We start from the raw sequence: 16,669 nt of genomic DNA on the forward strand, positions 1-16,669 counted from the left end.
CACAGCCTGTGTTGGTCTGTCCACCTGACCAGTTTAGAAGTCAGGAAGGACAGGAAATGAGATGAGGAAACACTTCTGTCTCAGGATTTGTCTGTAGATCTAAAGAGAACATCTGAATCTCGGAGACGCTTCACTATCTTTAGTAGAGCTTGTGTGTGTGGTGGGTGTTTTGGCTGAGGTTGAAGGTAATATAGTGTTATTGTGCTGAGTGCTCTGCCCCCGGTGGCTGTGTGGTGTGCTGCGCTGCAGGCTGGAGTACTGTGACGAGGCAGTGAGGGACCCCAGCCAGACGGTGCCTGTAGACATCCACCAGCCGCCTGCCTTCCTGCACAAGATCCTCCAGCTCAGCTCTGTTCAACTGCTGTACGAGACCACCGGAGGGCCCCAGGTAACACGCACAGTTTTAAATTGACCACGGCACTTATAAACCCACTCATGTACACACACTCTCACCTGCATATACTCAAGTTTGATCCCAATATAACACACACATCTTTTAGAAATGAAATATCCACTTATAGATACTCACATAAACTCATATTTACTCTCACACTCCCCCTAGTGGCTAGCTGACAGACTTAAAGGACAGATCACTCACCTGACCGACCTTCTGTCTGCCCTCTCCTTCACAGGGTCCTTTAAGCGGTTAACCATGGTAATCATCCTCTCCTTCACAGGATCCTTTAAGCGGTTAACCATGGTAATCATCCTCTCCTTCACAGGGTCCTTTAAGAGGTTAACCACTTAAAGGACCCTGTGAAGGAGAGGATAATTACCATGGTTAATTAACCTCTTAAAGGATCCTGTGAAGGAGAGGATGATTACCATGGTTAACCGCTTAAAGGATCCTGTGAAGGAGAGGATAATTACCATGGTTAACCGCTTAAAGGACCCTGTGAAGGAGAGGATGATTACCATGGTTAACCATGGTAATTATCCTCTCCTTCACAGGGTCCTTTAAGCGGTTAACCATGGTAATTATCCTCTCCTTCACAGGATCCTTTAAGCGGTTAACCATGGTAATCATCCTCTCCTTCACAGGATCCTTTAAGCGGGTAATCATGGTAATTATCCTCTCCTTCACAGGGTCCTTTTAGAGCGGACACCACTGGCTCAGCCTCAGCCAGCGAGGAGGAGGAGGGTGTTGAGGAGGAGGAGGGTGTTGAGGAGGAGGAGGAGGGTGTTGAGGAGGAGGAGGAGGGTGTTGAGGAGGAGGAGGAAGGTGTTGAGGAGGAGGAGGAAGGTGGTGAGGAGGAGGAAGATGACCCTCCAGCCGTCCAGCAGCCCCTCCTCATCGGCAGCTGCTCTGGCTTCATGGAGACCACGGTTAAGATCAAACAGAACGACATGCTGCCTGGACCTAAGGTGTGTGTGTTTCAGTGGATTTGTTCAGTTCCTTCCTGTGTTCACTTAAGTTTTTAAGAACCTCTTGTTTTGCTTTGGTCCTTTTATTCTGTCACTGTTATTACAGCCACTTGTCTCTCCTTATCTTTCAGTTGGAGCTGGATGGGAAGGTGGGGTGCCTCCACCTGCTGCTCTCCCCAGACCAGATCACTCACCTGACCGACCTTCTGTCTGCCCTCTGCATCGACACAGGTGAGTAAGGAAACTGGTTACCTGTTTCTCCCCACCTGCATTCCACATGTCTTAGTTCCACATCCTCATGTCATTGACAGTGGAACAAAACTCTGTTCACTGAACACACTTTGTTTGGATCCACATTTTAGTGTCTTTTAACCATGCACATCTTCATCCACACTGTGTACTGCTGACCCTGTATGAATTCCTCCCTGTCTATCCTACCAGAGCCTAAGCCCAGTGGTGCTGGGGTTCACAGCCGTCCCCTGGACTCTGAGGACCTGCGTCTGATAGAGGAGGACTTGAGCAAACAGTTGAGCTCCAGCCCCGGAGATAGAGATCCGGACTGGGACGAAGAGCCTGACATGGAGCCCTACCTCACCGGTCTGGAGAACGGGGGTACGTGGAGGGTAGCTAAAGAGTTGGAATGCAATATGGAGGCTAGTGAAGGTTGCGGTGACAGGGGTTGTATTAGCTTTGTGGTGACCCACATTCTGCAGGACACGTGTACAGTAGTCTGCTGCTGCATCATGTTCTGTGAGAGCTTGGTTGAACTTGACATGTGAAGCATAGTGCTCCTTCTCTCTGTTTACTCACTTGCTGTCTCGGTCTCTTGCTCTCTTTCTCCTCCCTCTCTCATTCTCTCTCTCAGATATGTTCTTCTCCATGGGTCCTGGTATGACTAGCAGTGTGACGTCCGCGCACTCTCTCTCCGACAGCATGGCGTCGTCTACACACAGCCAGGCTAGCTACGCCCAGGGCCTACCACAGGGTCCCAGGCATTATCCTGTACCAGGATCACTATCCAGCCTGCCACATTGTAGCAGAATACCAGGTAACACTCACACTGTCTTGTACACATTTTACAGATAACAAAAACTATACAACTAATCTAATTAACCCCTCCTCCTCCAGGGCGAAGTAGCCAATCAGAGCCACTGAAGCCAGAGGTGTTGCTCCGCCTCTCGCTTGGCGGGCTCACCCTAACCCTACTGGAGCAGGACCCGCCCCCCGGGCCGGACGCAGCTTCCTCATTGGCCCAGGTGTCTCAGGTGTTCTTCCGGGAGCTGGCCTTCTTCAAAGACAGCATGTTCAGCGAGAGAGACTTCCACCACCTCAGGGCTAGCTTCGCTAAAGCCTGCCCCCACTCACACCTCAGGTAAAAACACACAATAGCCTCTTCAACATTGGCCACCACTCCTCAGATAAATCAACAGACCTGCCCTACATATCAATAGATAATCCTTATTTTGCTCTCTCTCTCATATCTCGCTCTCCATCTCTGTCCCCTTTTCTCGCTCTCCATCTCTGTCCCCTTTTCTCACTCTCCATCTCTGTCCCCTTTTCTCGCTCTCCATCTCTGTCCCCTTCTCTCTCTGTCTCTCTCTCCTCTCAGGATGACTGGAGCAGCGGTACAGGTGGCGTGTGAGATGCGCAGTGCAGGTCGCCACTCTCGTGCTGTGACCTCTGACCTGTCCTTCAGTAGGCTAGAGCTGCTCGAGTGTCTCTGGGAGCCAGGAAAGCCCCAATACACTGAGGTAGGAAAGGGGCTGTTATTTGAGATGATCTGAGGGCTTCAACACAACATTCCACATGATACAGTGTGCTGCAGCATGGGCTAGCATTGCCCAGGATATAACTCTTCCCACCTTCTCTAGTTGCTCCACTTCCAGCGGGCTGGAATGTTCACAGTGGGAGCTACAGCCAGACCCTGTGCACAGCTACACTACAGTCTCACAGAGAAACACTTGCGCAAGGTAAACCAGGACAGTGTGTGTTTGTGTCAGTTGAACATGTTCAAAGGCTAATATGTAATTGTTTCAGTCTGTTTTGGTCGCCTCTGTTAACCTGCTACCCCCTCCTCCTGACATGTCAATGACTCTGTATTGCAGGGGAGGCAGCGTGTTCTGCGTAGAGACAGTGTAGTGAGGGTAGAGTTGGGAGAGCTGAGTGCTGAGTTGGACCTGGACATACTGAGTCGACTGGAGTCTCTGAGCAGAGCCTGCAGCCACTGTCCCACACAGACAGGAGGAGGACCCGTCCACACACAGGTAAACACTTAGCAAGCCACCAGCCACTAAGAGGACCCGTCCGTCCACACATGGGTAAACACTTAGCAAGTCACCAGCCACTAAGAGGACCCGTCCACACACGGGTAAACACTTAGCAAGCCACCAGCCACTAAGAGGACCCGTCCACACACGGGTAAACACTTAGCAAGCCACCAGCCACTAAGAGGACCCGTCCATACACAGGTAAACACTTAGCAAGCCACCAGCCACTAAGAGGACCCGTCCACACACGGGTAAACACTTAGCAAGCCACCAGCCACTAAGAGGACCCGTCCATACACGGGTAAACACTTAGCAAGCCACCAGCCACTAAGAGGACCCGTCCACACACAGGTAAACACTTAGCAAGCCACCAGCCACTAAGAGGACCTGTCCATACACAGGTAAACACTTAGCAAGCCACCAGCCACTAAGAGGACCCGTCCATACACGGGTAAACACTTAGCAAGCCACCAGCCACTAAGAGGACCCGTCCACACACAGGTAAACACTTAGCAAGCCACCAGCCACTAAGAGGACCCGTCCACACACGGGTAAACACTTAGCAAGCCACCAGCCACTAAGAGGACCCGTCCACACACGGGTAAACACTTAGCAAGCCACCAGCCACTAAGAGGACCCGTCCACACACGGGTAAACACTTAGCAAGCCACCAGCCACTAAGAGGACCCGTCCACACACGGGTAATTACTTAGCAAGCCACCAGCCACTAAGAGGACCCGTCCACACACGGGTAAACACTTAGCAAGCCACCAGCCACTAAGAGGACCCGTCCACACACAGGTAAACACTTAGCAAGCCACCAGCCACTAAGAGGACCCGTCCGTCCACACACGGGTAAACACTTAGCAAGCCACCAGCCACTAAGAGGACCCGTCCACACACGGGTAAACACTTAGCAAGCCACCAGCCACTAAGTGGCGCCATTTGATCACAATTGAAGTAAAATTTCAGGTTTGCTTTATGTTTACGATTGTTTATCTTTGAACATTCTCCTCTCCGTCTCTCAGACCCAGAGCAGTGAGCTGCACTCCTCTCTCTCCCTCCTCTCGCCCCACGCCATCCTCAAGCTCCGCTTCCCCATCCCGGACCTCCGGCCGTACCCCCTCCGACGCCCGCCTTCCCAGAGGTCCGTGCGGCAAGAGAACCTGGTGCTGGAGCTGTGTGACCTGGATATCCGCTCCCAGGAGGGCCCTGACCTACAGCCGGATCCCCATGCACCCCCTGGCCCCTCCCATGGCTCCCTCACACAGCTACTGGAGGCCAGCTTCAGTGACATGCACGGTGAGGAACACACACACACACAGTCAAATATACACACAAACAACAACAAAAGTAACACTCACATTTTGAGCAATTGTTTGTTCATTGTCTCTCAGGAACGTATGAGGGCTGGGAGGGAGGTTCCTTCCCCTGTATCAGAGTCAAGAAGAGTCAAGACTCCATGGCCAAGTGAGTGTGTTTCCGGAACATGTATTTTAGTGGAGTTTGTTTCACTTACTGTGTCACTTGGCTGTGTAGATTTAATGTGTTTCAGAAGTCAACGTTGCACATCAACCTACTGTATAGTTTACATCTGTCTCTTTCTTCTATCTATCTCTCCCTCCCTCTCTCCAGGCTGTCAGTGCGTGTGAGGGGAGGAGAGGGTCTGGGGTCAGGGTTGGGGGGGTTAGGGGTGGGTCTGATGAGGGACCTGGGATCCATGTCGTTTGAGAACCCCTGTGAACTCCGAGAGAAGACCAGCTCTCCCTTCTCCTCCAACCGCACCATGTTCGAGACTGAGGAGGTACCGCACCATCCCATCACAAACACCTAGACTCCTCTCTCACCCCCGGCCGTCCCTCTCTCACCCCCCCGGCCGTCCCTCTCTCACCCCCCCGGCCGTCCCTCTCTCACCCCCCCGGCCGTCCCTCTCTCACCCCCCCGGCCGTCCCTCTCACACCCCCGGCCGGCCCTCTCTGGACCAGTTGTCAGTTTCTCTCACACAATCACTTCCTAAAGATGTTGGTTTTATTTGCCCCATTTTCTGGAAGTTTCAGTCTAACCTTTCCTCATTGCCCCTCTCTCCTCCTCTCAGATGGTGATCCCAGCAGACCCAGAGGAGATGCAACAGTTCCAGTCTCAGTGTGTGTCTCAGTGTGTAGTAGATGTCTCTCTGCCCCTGGCCTACATCTTCCTGCCCAGCAAACAGGCCTTCCAGAGTGTCTACAACAGGTGTGTGTCTCTCTTTTTCTGCTCGGTTGCTTATTTGTTGACACCATTTTACATGGCTTTTTTTCTGCTCTTTCCCTTCGTCCTCCTCTCTCCTTTTCCATCCCTGTAGGATCAATAATGACCTGTTGATGTGGGAAGCCTCTCCCCCCTCAGACCCTAAGAGTGATCACAGCCCCCAACACCGTCGCCAAGACAATGACTATTTCCATCTTTGCAAATCTGCCTTCAAACTAGGTGAGACCCCCATACTGAGACTTGTAAACCACTTCAAACTGGTCAGACAGAATTGGGTCACCTCTGTGTAGCAACTTGTTAATGTCTTTAGTCTATTTAAAGCTCTGATTTTAAACTGGCTTGCCAAGTGGTATGTGTTGTGCAACTCTTTAGTCAGCACCCCTGTAGACCATGTGAAATGTGTTGTTGCTCAGCAGTTCTATAACTGTGACGTTTCTGGTCCCTCAGACTCGGAGGAGGAGGAGGAAGATGCTCAGTTCTACACAGCCAGTGTATCAGCCAGATGCGGGCAGTCGGAGCCCCGCCCTAACCACAACCTCAGCTTGCTCTCCCTCACCGTCATCATAGGGAAGGGCCGCCTCCAAGCCATGACGGACAGCAAGGTGAGCAAATAATGAACCAGCTACATCTTACAATGGTTAGCTCGGTATATAGACTGGAGAGATTTTGGTTCTTGGTTCAAATCCTGACTGGACCTTACTGCCTGAAGGAATGATATTATTACACAAATTGAATGTATGTGTGTACTATGATTCTTCTAAGGAAGACGCATAAATAAATAGTTTCCTGTTTCGCCTCCTTCAGGGAGAGACAGGAAGTCAGGAGGACCGGTGTCACGGGGAGCTCATGTTGGACCTGGAAGGGGGAAAGATGTTCAGTGTGGCGCAGCATCAGAACAACCCCCATCTCAGCTTCCTGTGCTTGGAGAGCAGGAGGGTGGAGCTTTACCACAAAGGTGAGTGGAATGGCTCTGTGATATCAGGGTTTAGCTCTGATAGCACCTTCCTAATCACATGTAGTAGTGTGACAATCTATGTGTTTTCATGTAGATTGTTTTTAGCCATGAGCTAATCTCTTCTAAATGACTGACAGCCCTTACCTCTTTCCTTTCTGGTCACTCACCCTTTTCCTCCCCCTCGCAGCTGTAGTGAAAGACTCCCCCGTCCCCAGGCGGTTAGAAATGCCCAGCTTCACTCCCCCAGGGCATCTGGACCCTACCATTTACCCCACAGAGCTGGGGGTGAGCAGTGTGAGTGGCAGGGAGACTGAGGTCCACATGTTATCCACGGCTTTCAAAATAACCCTGGACCCTCAGAGGAACGTCAAGGTAACATTCATATCTTCTCATTTATTTTTTGAATATCACCGTTTGATTGCGCTTGTAAGTTATCTGTGCTTGTGATTTGGAGAGAAACATCACTGACTTAATTCTGTGTTTGTGTGTGTTTCACAGGAGTTCCTGGTTGCCCTTCGTCTCCATGGCGCCACTATGCGACATCAGATGGCACAGACCAATCACAGCTGGCACGAACAGGTATGGGGGAAATGGGGGATCCTAATGCATACCAGAGCAGAGAAGCTTCAGACACATATCATGATTTGACTGCGTGGGGTGTGTTTGGTTAGTGAGGCTGTGTTTCTTCATGACAGCTGGTTGATTTTCTGGATGTCGTTGATGACCCGATCCTGGGCTATACATCTCCTGCAGTTATTACCGTCCTACACACACACCTGGCCACCTGTGCCGTGGACTACAGGTACACACACACCAGATCTACATATGTGGACAAAGGCAGATAATAAATGAACATAATAATGATTTTTCACTTCTCTTCGTGTCTCTGTCTCTCAGGCCCTTGTATCTTCCATTGAGGGTGTTGTTCACAGCAGAATCCTTCTCTCTGTCGAGTAACATCATCGTAGACACGGCCACCTTTCACCTCAGGTTTATCCTGGATGACTCTGCACTGTATCTCTCTGATAAATGTGAAAGTGATGTTGTGGACCTGCGACGAGGTATGCCACACGATTAACTGTACCGCGTGTGTACATCTGCATCTGAGTGTGTGTTCAATTCTAACGCCTCCTCTCTCTCTCTCTCTCTCTCTGTCTCTCTCTGTCTCTCTCTGTCTCTCTCTCTGTCTCTCTCTCTCTCTCTCTCTCTCTCTCTCTCTCTCTCTCTCTCTCTCTGTCTCTCCCCCCCTCAGACTATGTGTGTGTGCTGGACATTGATCTGCTGGAGCTGGCCATTACCACATGGAAAGGCAGTGATAAAGGGAAACTGGTAAGTTCTTAGCCTGCCAATTTTGTGTGATTTATATATCTGTCTGTGTGTTTGAACTTAAGAGACTGTTGTTCTCAAATCTACGCGGTCTTCCTTTCTGCTCTGCTCCAATCCCCTCCTCTCTCTCTCCCAGTCCCAGCCTCTGTTTGAGCTGCGTTGCTCCAACAACGTGGTCCACCTCCACACCTGTGCTGACTCCTGTGCTGCCCTGGTCAACATGCTGCAGTACCTGGTCTCCCAGGGAGACCTGCACCCGCCCCCCCGACAAACATCACCCACTGAGATCGCGGGACAGAAACTGCCGGTAAGACAGACAGACCCGTATTTATTATGGATCCCCATTACTCTTCCTTGGATCTGGCAAAATGAAGGCAGTTTTAGTTTTAAAACATTACAATGAATTCATTACAGATTTCGCAACACACTGTGTACTCTCAGGCCCCTACTCCACTACCACATATTTACAACACAAAATCCATGTATACGTGTGTGTATGCATGTGTCTGTGCCTATGTTTGTTGTCTTCAGTCTTCACTGTTCCAGAAGGTGTATTTTTATACTGTGTGTATAGTGCGTATGTTATCGTGTGTGTATGCATGTGTCTGTGCCTATGTTTGTGTGTCTTCACAGTCCTCATTGTTCCATTAGGTGTATTTTTACCTGCTTTTTAAATCTGATTCTACTTCTTGCATCAGTTAACTGATGTGGAATAGAGTTCCATGTAGTCATGTAGTGCAGTACTGTGCCCCTCCCATAGTCTGTTCTGGACTTGGACTGTGAAGAGATCTCTGGTGGCATGTCTTGTGGGGTGTGCATGGGTGTCTGAGCTGTGCCAGTAGTTTAGACAGACAGCTCAGTGCATTCAACATGTCAATATCTCCCATAAATACAAGTAGTGATGAAGTCAATCTCTCCTCCACTTTGAGCCAGGAGAGATTGACATGCATGTTATTAATATTAGATCTATATGAACATTCAAGGGCCAGCCGTGCTGCCCTGTTCTGAGTTAATTGCACATTCCCTAAGTCCCTCTTTGTGGCACCTGGCACGACTGAACAGTAGTCCAGGTGTGACAAAACTAGGGCCTGCAGGACCTGCCTTGTTGATAGTGTTGTTAAGAAGGTAGAGCATCGCTTTATTATAGACGGACTTCTCCCCATTTTAGCTACTGTTGTATCAATATGTTTTGACCATGACAGTTTACAATCCAGGGTTACTCCAAGCAGTTTCGTTCTCAACTTGTTCAATTTCCACATTATTCATTACAAGATTTCTTTCAGGGGTTTAGCGTTTAGTGAATGTATTTTTTGACAAATCAATGCTTTTAGTATTTTGAAGTATTTAGGACTAACGTATTCCTCCCATCCTGAAACTAACTGTAGCACTTTAAGTGTTAGTCATTTCAGTAGCTGTATTAGCTGATGTGTTGAGTCATCCACATAAATACACACACTGGCTTTACTTTTTCCAGCTGCAGACTATGACCGATAATGTTTAAAGCCACGCAGAAGTCTAACAAAACAGCCGCCCACAATTTTTTGATCATCAATTTCTCTCAGCCAATCATCAGTCATTTGTGTAAGTGCTGTGTTTGTTTAATGTCCTTCCCTATAAGCGTGTTGAAAGTATGTTGTCAATTTGTTTACTGTTCTTGGGTAGCGGAATGACTTTTGCTTCCCTCCAGGCCTGAGGTCACACGCTCTCTAGTAGGCTTAGATTGAAGATGTGGCAAATAGGAGTGGCAATATCGTCCGCTATTATCCTCAGTAATTCTCTATCCAAGTTGTCAGACCCCGGTGGCTTGTCATTGTTGATAGACAACAATCATTTTTTCACCTCTTCCACACTCACTTTATGGGTTTCAAAATTACAATTATTGTCTTTCATAATTTGGATGTGTAGTGTCAGTGTTTGTTGCTGTCATGTCATGCCTACGTTTGCTAATCGTGCCAATGAAAAAAAACATTAAAGTAGTTAGCAATGACAGTCAGTTTTGTGAAGAATGAGCCATCTGATTCAATGAATGACGGAGCTGAGTTCTATTTTTTTTCCCAAAATATAATTGAAGGCTCTCTGAAGCTTTTTACTGTCCTTCTTTGTCATTTTTCTTTGTTTCATAGTGTAGTTTCTTCTTTTAATTCAAATCAAATCAAATTTTATTTGTCACATACACATGGTTAGCAGATGTTAATGCGAGTGTAGCGAAATGCTTGTGCTTCTAGTTCCGACAATGCAGTAATAACAAGTAATCTAACTAACAATTCCAAAACTACTGTCTTGTACACAGTGTAAGGGGATAAAGAATATGTACATAAGGATATATGAATGAGTGATGGTACAGAGCAGCATAGGCAAGATACAGTAGATGGTATCGAGTACAGTATATACATATGAGTATGTAAACAAAGTGGCATAGTTAAAGTGGCTAGTGATTCCATAATTCCATATATTCACATGATTTCTCAATTTGCAGTATGTTTGCCAATTGGTTGTGCAGCCAGACTTATTTGCCATTCCTTTTTCCTCATCCCTCTCAACCATACAATTCCACAGAGATTTAACAGTTTTTACAGTCATTTTCATAATGGGTGCATGCTTATTACTAACTGGGATAAGCTATGTCTGCTTGCTCCTCATTACACACCACGGACCAACAAATATTCTTTACAACAACAATATAGGAATCACTACAAAACCTATTGAATGACCTCTTATACAGTATATTAGGCCCAGCCTTTGGAACTTTGGATTTCCTAGATATGGCTACTATATTGTGATCACTACATCCTATGGATCTGGATACGGCTTTAAACCACATTTCTGCAGCATTAGTAAAGATGTGATCAATACATGTTGATGGTTTCATTCCTGTGCTGTTTATATACATTAGACTAGTATATACTACAACTGAAGAGATTGAAACTGTGGAGCGGCAGAATAGGAGACTGACTCCACTAGCGTAAACTTTCTATTGCAGGGACGAGCAACTTCAGTCCTCAAGGGCCTGATTGGTGTCACACTTTTGCCCCAGCTAACACACCGGACTCCAATTATCAACTAATCGTGATCTTCAGTTTCAGAATGCAGTTATTTGAATCTCAACCCCTGAGGACTGGAGTTGTCTATCCCTGATCTGTTGTCTGTGTTTACGTGTCGTGTTAGTTGTCAGAAAGTCCCGCCTCCTTGCCACCCTGCCCTCCAGCTGAGACTGCTGAGATCAACCAGTGCGATCTCCTTGATGCTTTGATTGACACCGAGAGGAGCCATCCAGATGAGGATATGGACTCGGGTAAAACGGGCTTTTAAGTGACAGTGTAGTATACAGCATCTCTCTAGATATAACATTTTACATTTTCGTCATTTAGATCAGTGTTTCCCAACTCAGGTTCTCCAATACCCAAAACAGAGCACATTTTCTATGTAGCCCCGGACAAGCACACCTGATTCAACTAATCATCGAGCCCTCGATGAGTTGAATCAGGTGTGTTTGTCTGTGTCTACATAAAAAAACAGCTTCTGTTGGGGGGACTGTAGTTGGGAAACACTGATTTAGCGATGCTCTTACCCAGAGCGACTTACAGTCCTCTATATACATATAATAGATATTAAATAGAGGATGGTGATCACTCCTGGATATGTGGAATATTTCCTTGTGTGTTTCCAGGTTCTCCCACAGTCCCGCGGGGCTCACCTGTCTCTGTCTACTTGTTCCCCGGGGAGGCTCCCAAGCTCCCCCCACCTGTTGTCATTGACGGGGAGGAGTCAGAGCTTGACGGACTGGTGGCGACAGCCACTGAGGTGCAGGCAGATATGATGTCAGAGGAGGGCTCTGAGTGTTCAGAGGACAACGAGGACTTCTGCATCCTAGAGGCTCCTGGGATGGGTATACCTGTGCGTCTCTATTTCATCTTCATCCCCCTCATCTCGCCATACTACTTACTCGTAGTTCACATGGAATTGAATTATGCAACATGAAGTACTAAACCTATTCTGGTGTCCATGTTCGTCAATTCACCCTCAGCCCAGAGACGGGGAGCCCATGGTGACGGTGCTAACTGAGGGTCCTATCAGGGTGAGGGAGGGCCACTTCTCCCGACCGCGGGGCAGCTCTGACCTGCTGCGGGCCCCCAGCCACTTCCCTGTCCCCCAGAGCAGGGTGGTGCTACGAGAGGTGTCTGTTGTCTGGCATCTGTACGGCGGGAGAGATTTCGGGGGCAAGGCCATGTCTACACACACGCAGCATGGAAACAGGTGCCCATACACACGTATACAGACAAATGCACAGAATTATAATTAATAATGGCACCGGCTGCTGTTTTACGGGCTCCTAACCAACAGTGATATTTCGTTTTTTTTAGCCCTCCCCCCAATTCTCTCTCTCTACATAGATTTATGACTTTACAACAGGTTATAAATACCTGGTAGAAACTGCCATGCAGTATTGAGAGAGTCTACCAGAACAAAGAACTTATTTTGTTCAAAATTCCTAATCCCCAAAATGGCAGAAATAAACAATATTTCTATATTTTTGAGAATGTTGGATTGGCTTAAGGGACAGTTATGATCTCATGAAGGACAGGAAACACACAACTGTATCTCTTAAAGTGTACATTTCCCAGCTGTCAGTTTTACATCTAAATATTGAGAAACATATGTGATTAAACATGAAACTATTTGTGAAAAGATGTAATGTGATGTTAACCTTCTAAATGAGAGTATGCATTTTCATGTAAAGATTAACTAGTCAGTGGCCACACCCCCATGAACCCAGACATCACATGAATTGTCATGGACAGCCCTTTTCTCTGAAGTGTATAGAACCACCCGTGACGAAATGTACAGTGCCTTGCGAAAGTATTCGGCCCCCTTGAACTTTGCAACCTTTTGCCACATTTCAGGCTTCAAACATAAAGATATAAAACTGTATTTTTTTGTGAAGAATCAACAACAAGTGGGACACAATCATGAAGTGGAACGACATTTATTGGATATTTAAAACTTTTTTAACAAATCAAAAACTGAAAATTGGGCGTGCAAAATTATTCAGCCCCTTTACTTTCAGTGCAGAAAACTCTCTCCAGAAGTTCAGTGAGGATCTCTGAATGATCCAATGTTGACCTAAATGACTAATGATGATAAATACAATCCACCTGTGTGTAATCAAGTCTCCGTATAAATGCACCTGCACTGTGATAGTCTCAGAGGTCCGTTAAAAGCGCAGAGAGCATCATGAAGAACAAGGAACACACCAGGCAGGTCCGAAATACTGTTGTGAAGAAGTTTAAAGCCGGATTTGGATACAAAAAGATTTCCCAAGCTTTAAACATCCCAAGGAGCACTGTGCAAGCGATAATATTGAAATGGAAGGAGTATCAGACCACTGCAAATCTACCAAGACCTGGCCGTCCCTCTAAACTTTCAGCTCATACAAGGAGAAGACTGATCAGAGATGCAGCCAAGACCCATGATCACTCTGGATGAACTGCAGAGATCTACAGCTGAGGTGGGAGACTCTGTCCATAGGACAACAATCAGTCGTAAATTGCACAAATCTGGCCTTTATGGAAGAGTGGCAAGAAGAAAGCCATTTCTTAAAGATATCCATAAAAAGTGTTGTTTAAAGTTTGCCACAAGCCACCACGAACCATCAGAATTTTAAGACGTTTGGAATGAGACTAATGAAAATTAATAATTCATTAATGATGACTTATTGATCAGATATTAAAATATCTGAAGAGTTATGTTCTAAAAATTATAACTTTAATCAACATTTTCCTTGGTGACCTGACTTCCTAGTTAATTCATGTTTACATGATTAGTTTAATCACGTAATAATTAAACCTAGAGAATTGATTTGATAAAATAAGTCTTCACATTTAATGATAGTCACAGACACAACACTCATTTTGTACCAAGTGTTGCTACTACCATCTCTTATGACCAAAAAGATCTTCTGGACATCAGAACAGTGATTACTCACCTCGAACTGAACAAAGATGTATTTATTTTTTCATGAGTCCGACGTGAAGGATATACTACTTTGTCAAGACAAGGCCCAAATCTCTGTTAACAGCGTGAAGAAAAGGGAGAGGAGGGCGGGGTGCCTTGTAAGAATTCGTAGACAAGTAGGGAAACCACCACTACTCTCCGTATGATTGTACGTTTTCCAATAATTGGGAAACAAACTGGACGATCTACAATTAAGACTATCCTACCAACGGGTTGTGTGTCTATTTGTCAACTGCTGGTGCACAATGTTTAATATTAAAGAAGTCTTGAGGTAGAATACCTCATGATAAGCTGTAGAGCACACTATCTACCGAGAGAGTTCACATCTATATTATTCGTAGCCGTCTATTTACCACCACAAACCGATGCCGACACGAAGACTGCACTCAACGAGCTGTATAAGTCCATAAGCAAACAAGAAAATGCTCATCCAGAAGCGGCGCTCCTAGTGGCCGGGGATTTTAATGCAGGCAAACTTAAATATGCTGGTAGAAATGAGGTAAAGCATATCACATGTGCAACCAGAGGAAAAAGCTCTAGACCACCTTCACTCCGCACACAGAGACTCATACAAAGCTCTCCCTTGCCCTCCATTTGGCAAATCTGACCATAATTCTATCCTCCTGCTTACAAGCAAAAACTAAAGCAGGAAGTACCAGTGACTCGCTCAATACGGAAGTGGTCAGATGATGCAGATGCTACGCTAGAGGACTGTTTTGCTAGCACAGACTGGAATATGTTCCGGGATTCATCCGATGGCATTGAGGAGTACACCACCTCAGTCACCGGCTTCATCAATAAGTGCATCGATTTCCCAACCATACACTATGGATTACAGGCAACATTCGCACCGAGCTAAAGGCTAGAGCTGCCGCTTTCAAGGAGCAGGACACTAATCCGTACGCTTATAAGAAATCCCGCTATGCCCTCCGACGAACCATCAAACAGGCAAAGCGTCAGTACAAGACTGAGATTGAATGCTAATACACATGTGGCAGGGCTCGAAAAATATTAGACTACAAAGGGAAACTCAGCCGCGATCTGCCCTGTGATGTGAGCCTACCAGACGAGCTACATGCCTTTTTTATGCTCACTTTGAGGCAAGAAACACTGAAGCATGCATGAGCGCACCAGCTGTTCTGGACGACTGTGTGATCTCGCTCTCCATAGCCGATGTGAGCAAGACCTTTTAAACAGGTCAACATTCACAAAGCCACAGGCCAGACGGATTACCAGGATGTGTACTCAAAGCATGCACGGACCAATTGGCAAGTGTCTTCAGACATTTTCAACCTCTCCCTGACCAAGTCTGTAATACCTACTTGTTTCAAACAGACCACCATAGTCTCTGTGCCGAAGAAAGCAAAGGTAACCTGACTAAAAGTTTACCGACCCGTAGCACTCACGTCGGTAGCCATGAAGTACTTTGCAAGGCTGGTCATGGCTCACATCAACACTATCATGATGGAAACCCTAGACCCACTCCAATTCGCATACTGCCCCAACAAATCCACAGATGACGCAATCTCTATCACACTCCACACTGCCCTTTCCCATTTGGACAAAAGGAACACCTATGTGAGAATGCTGTTCATTGACTATAGCTCAGCGTTCAACACCATATTGCCAACAAAGCTCATTACTAAGCTAACGACCCTGGGACTAAACACCTCCCTCTGCAACTGGATCCTGGACTTCCTGACGGGCCACCCCCAGGTGGTAAGGGTAGGCAACAACACATCTGCCACGCTGATCCTCAACACTGGGGCCCCTCAGGGGTGTGTGCTTAGTCCCCTCCTGTACTCTCTGTTCATCCACGACTGCAAGGCCAAACACCATCATTAAGTTTGTTGACGACAACAGTGGTGTAGGCCTGATCACCGACAACGATGACAAGCCTATAGGGAGGAGGTCAGAGACCTGGCTGTGTGGTGCCAGGACAACAACCTCTCCCTCAAATGTGAGCAAGATAAAGGAGCTGATCGTGGAATATAGAATAAGGAGGGTCGAACAGGCCCCCATTAACATCGGCGGGGCTGAAGTGGAGCGGGTCGAGAGTTTCAAGTCCCTTGGTGTCCACATCACCAACAAACTATCATGGTCCAAACACACCAAGACAGATGTGAAGAGGGCACTACAAAACCTTTTCCCCCTCAGACTGAATAGATTTGGCATGGGTCCTCAGATCTTCAAAAGGTTTTACAGCTGCACCATCGAGAGCATCCTGACCGGTTGCATCACCGCCTGGTATGGCAACTGCTCGGCATCTGACCGTAAGGTGCTACAGAGGGTAGTGCGTGTGGCCCAGTACATCATTGGGGCCAAGCTTCCTGCCATCCAGGACCTATATACTAGACAGTGTCAGAGGAAGGCCCAAAAAATTGTGAGACTCTTCTCTCTGCTACCGCATGGCAAGCGGTGCCGGAGCACCAAGTCTAGGACCGAGAGGCTCCTTAACAGCTTCTACCCCGACGCCATAAGACTGCTGAACAATTAA

General features: G+C 47.2%; 1 protein-coding gene across 2 annotated transcripts in view; it reads left to right on the forward strand.

Annotated features, from left to right (window-relative positions):
* Positions 1-16,669, forward strand: part of atg2a (autophagy related 2A) — a 28,748-nt gene that overhangs the window by 2,028 nt on the left and 10,051 nt on the right. For both annotated transcript variants that reach the window (XM_036943201.1, XM_036943202.1), the window contains exons 5-29: positions 250-388; positions 1,087-1,365; positions 1,497-1,596; positions 1,807-1,977; positions 2,231-2,413; positions 2,494-2,737; positions 2,975-3,116; positions 3,237-3,335; positions 3,471-3,629; positions 4,661-4,934; positions 5,030-5,102; positions 5,268-5,436; positions 5,728-5,864; positions 5,974-6,098; positions 6,327-6,481; positions 6,684-6,834; positions 7,022-7,206; positions 7,333-7,413; positions 7,530-7,636; positions 7,732-7,895; positions 8,087-8,163; positions 8,297-8,467; positions 11,326-11,452; positions 11,828-12,054; positions 12,185-12,414. In XM_036943201.1, coding sequence (XP_036799096.1) covers positions 250-388; positions 1,087-1,365; positions 1,497-1,596; positions 1,807-1,977; positions 2,231-2,413; positions 2,494-2,737; positions 2,975-3,116; positions 3,237-3,335; positions 3,471-3,629; positions 4,661-4,934; positions 5,030-5,102; positions 5,268-5,436; positions 5,728-5,864; positions 5,974-6,098; positions 6,327-6,481; positions 6,684-6,834; positions 7,022-7,206; positions 7,333-7,413; positions 7,530-7,636; positions 7,732-7,895; positions 8,087-8,163; positions 8,297-8,467; positions 11,326-11,452; positions 11,828-12,054; positions 12,185-12,414 — 3,969 coding nt within the window. The remainder of the gene's footprint in view (positions 1-249; positions 389-1,086; positions 1,366-1,496; positions 1,597-1,806; positions 1,978-2,230; positions 2,414-2,493; positions 2,738-2,974; positions 3,117-3,236; positions 3,336-3,470; positions 3,630-4,660; positions 4,935-5,029; positions 5,103-5,267; positions 5,437-5,727; positions 5,865-5,973; positions 6,099-6,326; positions 6,482-6,683; positions 6,835-7,021; positions 7,207-7,332; positions 7,414-7,529; positions 7,637-7,731; positions 7,896-8,086; positions 8,164-8,296; positions 8,468-11,325; positions 11,453-11,827; positions 12,055-12,184; positions 12,415-16,669) is intronic.

This window comes from Oncorhynchus mykiss, chromosome 14, assembly GCF_013265735.2.
Source record: "Oncorhynchus mykiss isolate Arlee chromosome 14, USDA_OmykA_1.1, whole genome shotgun sequence".
NCBI classification, from domain to species: domain Eukaryota; kingdom Metazoa; phylum Chordata; class Actinopteri; order Salmoniformes; family Salmonidae; genus Oncorhynchus; species Oncorhynchus mykiss.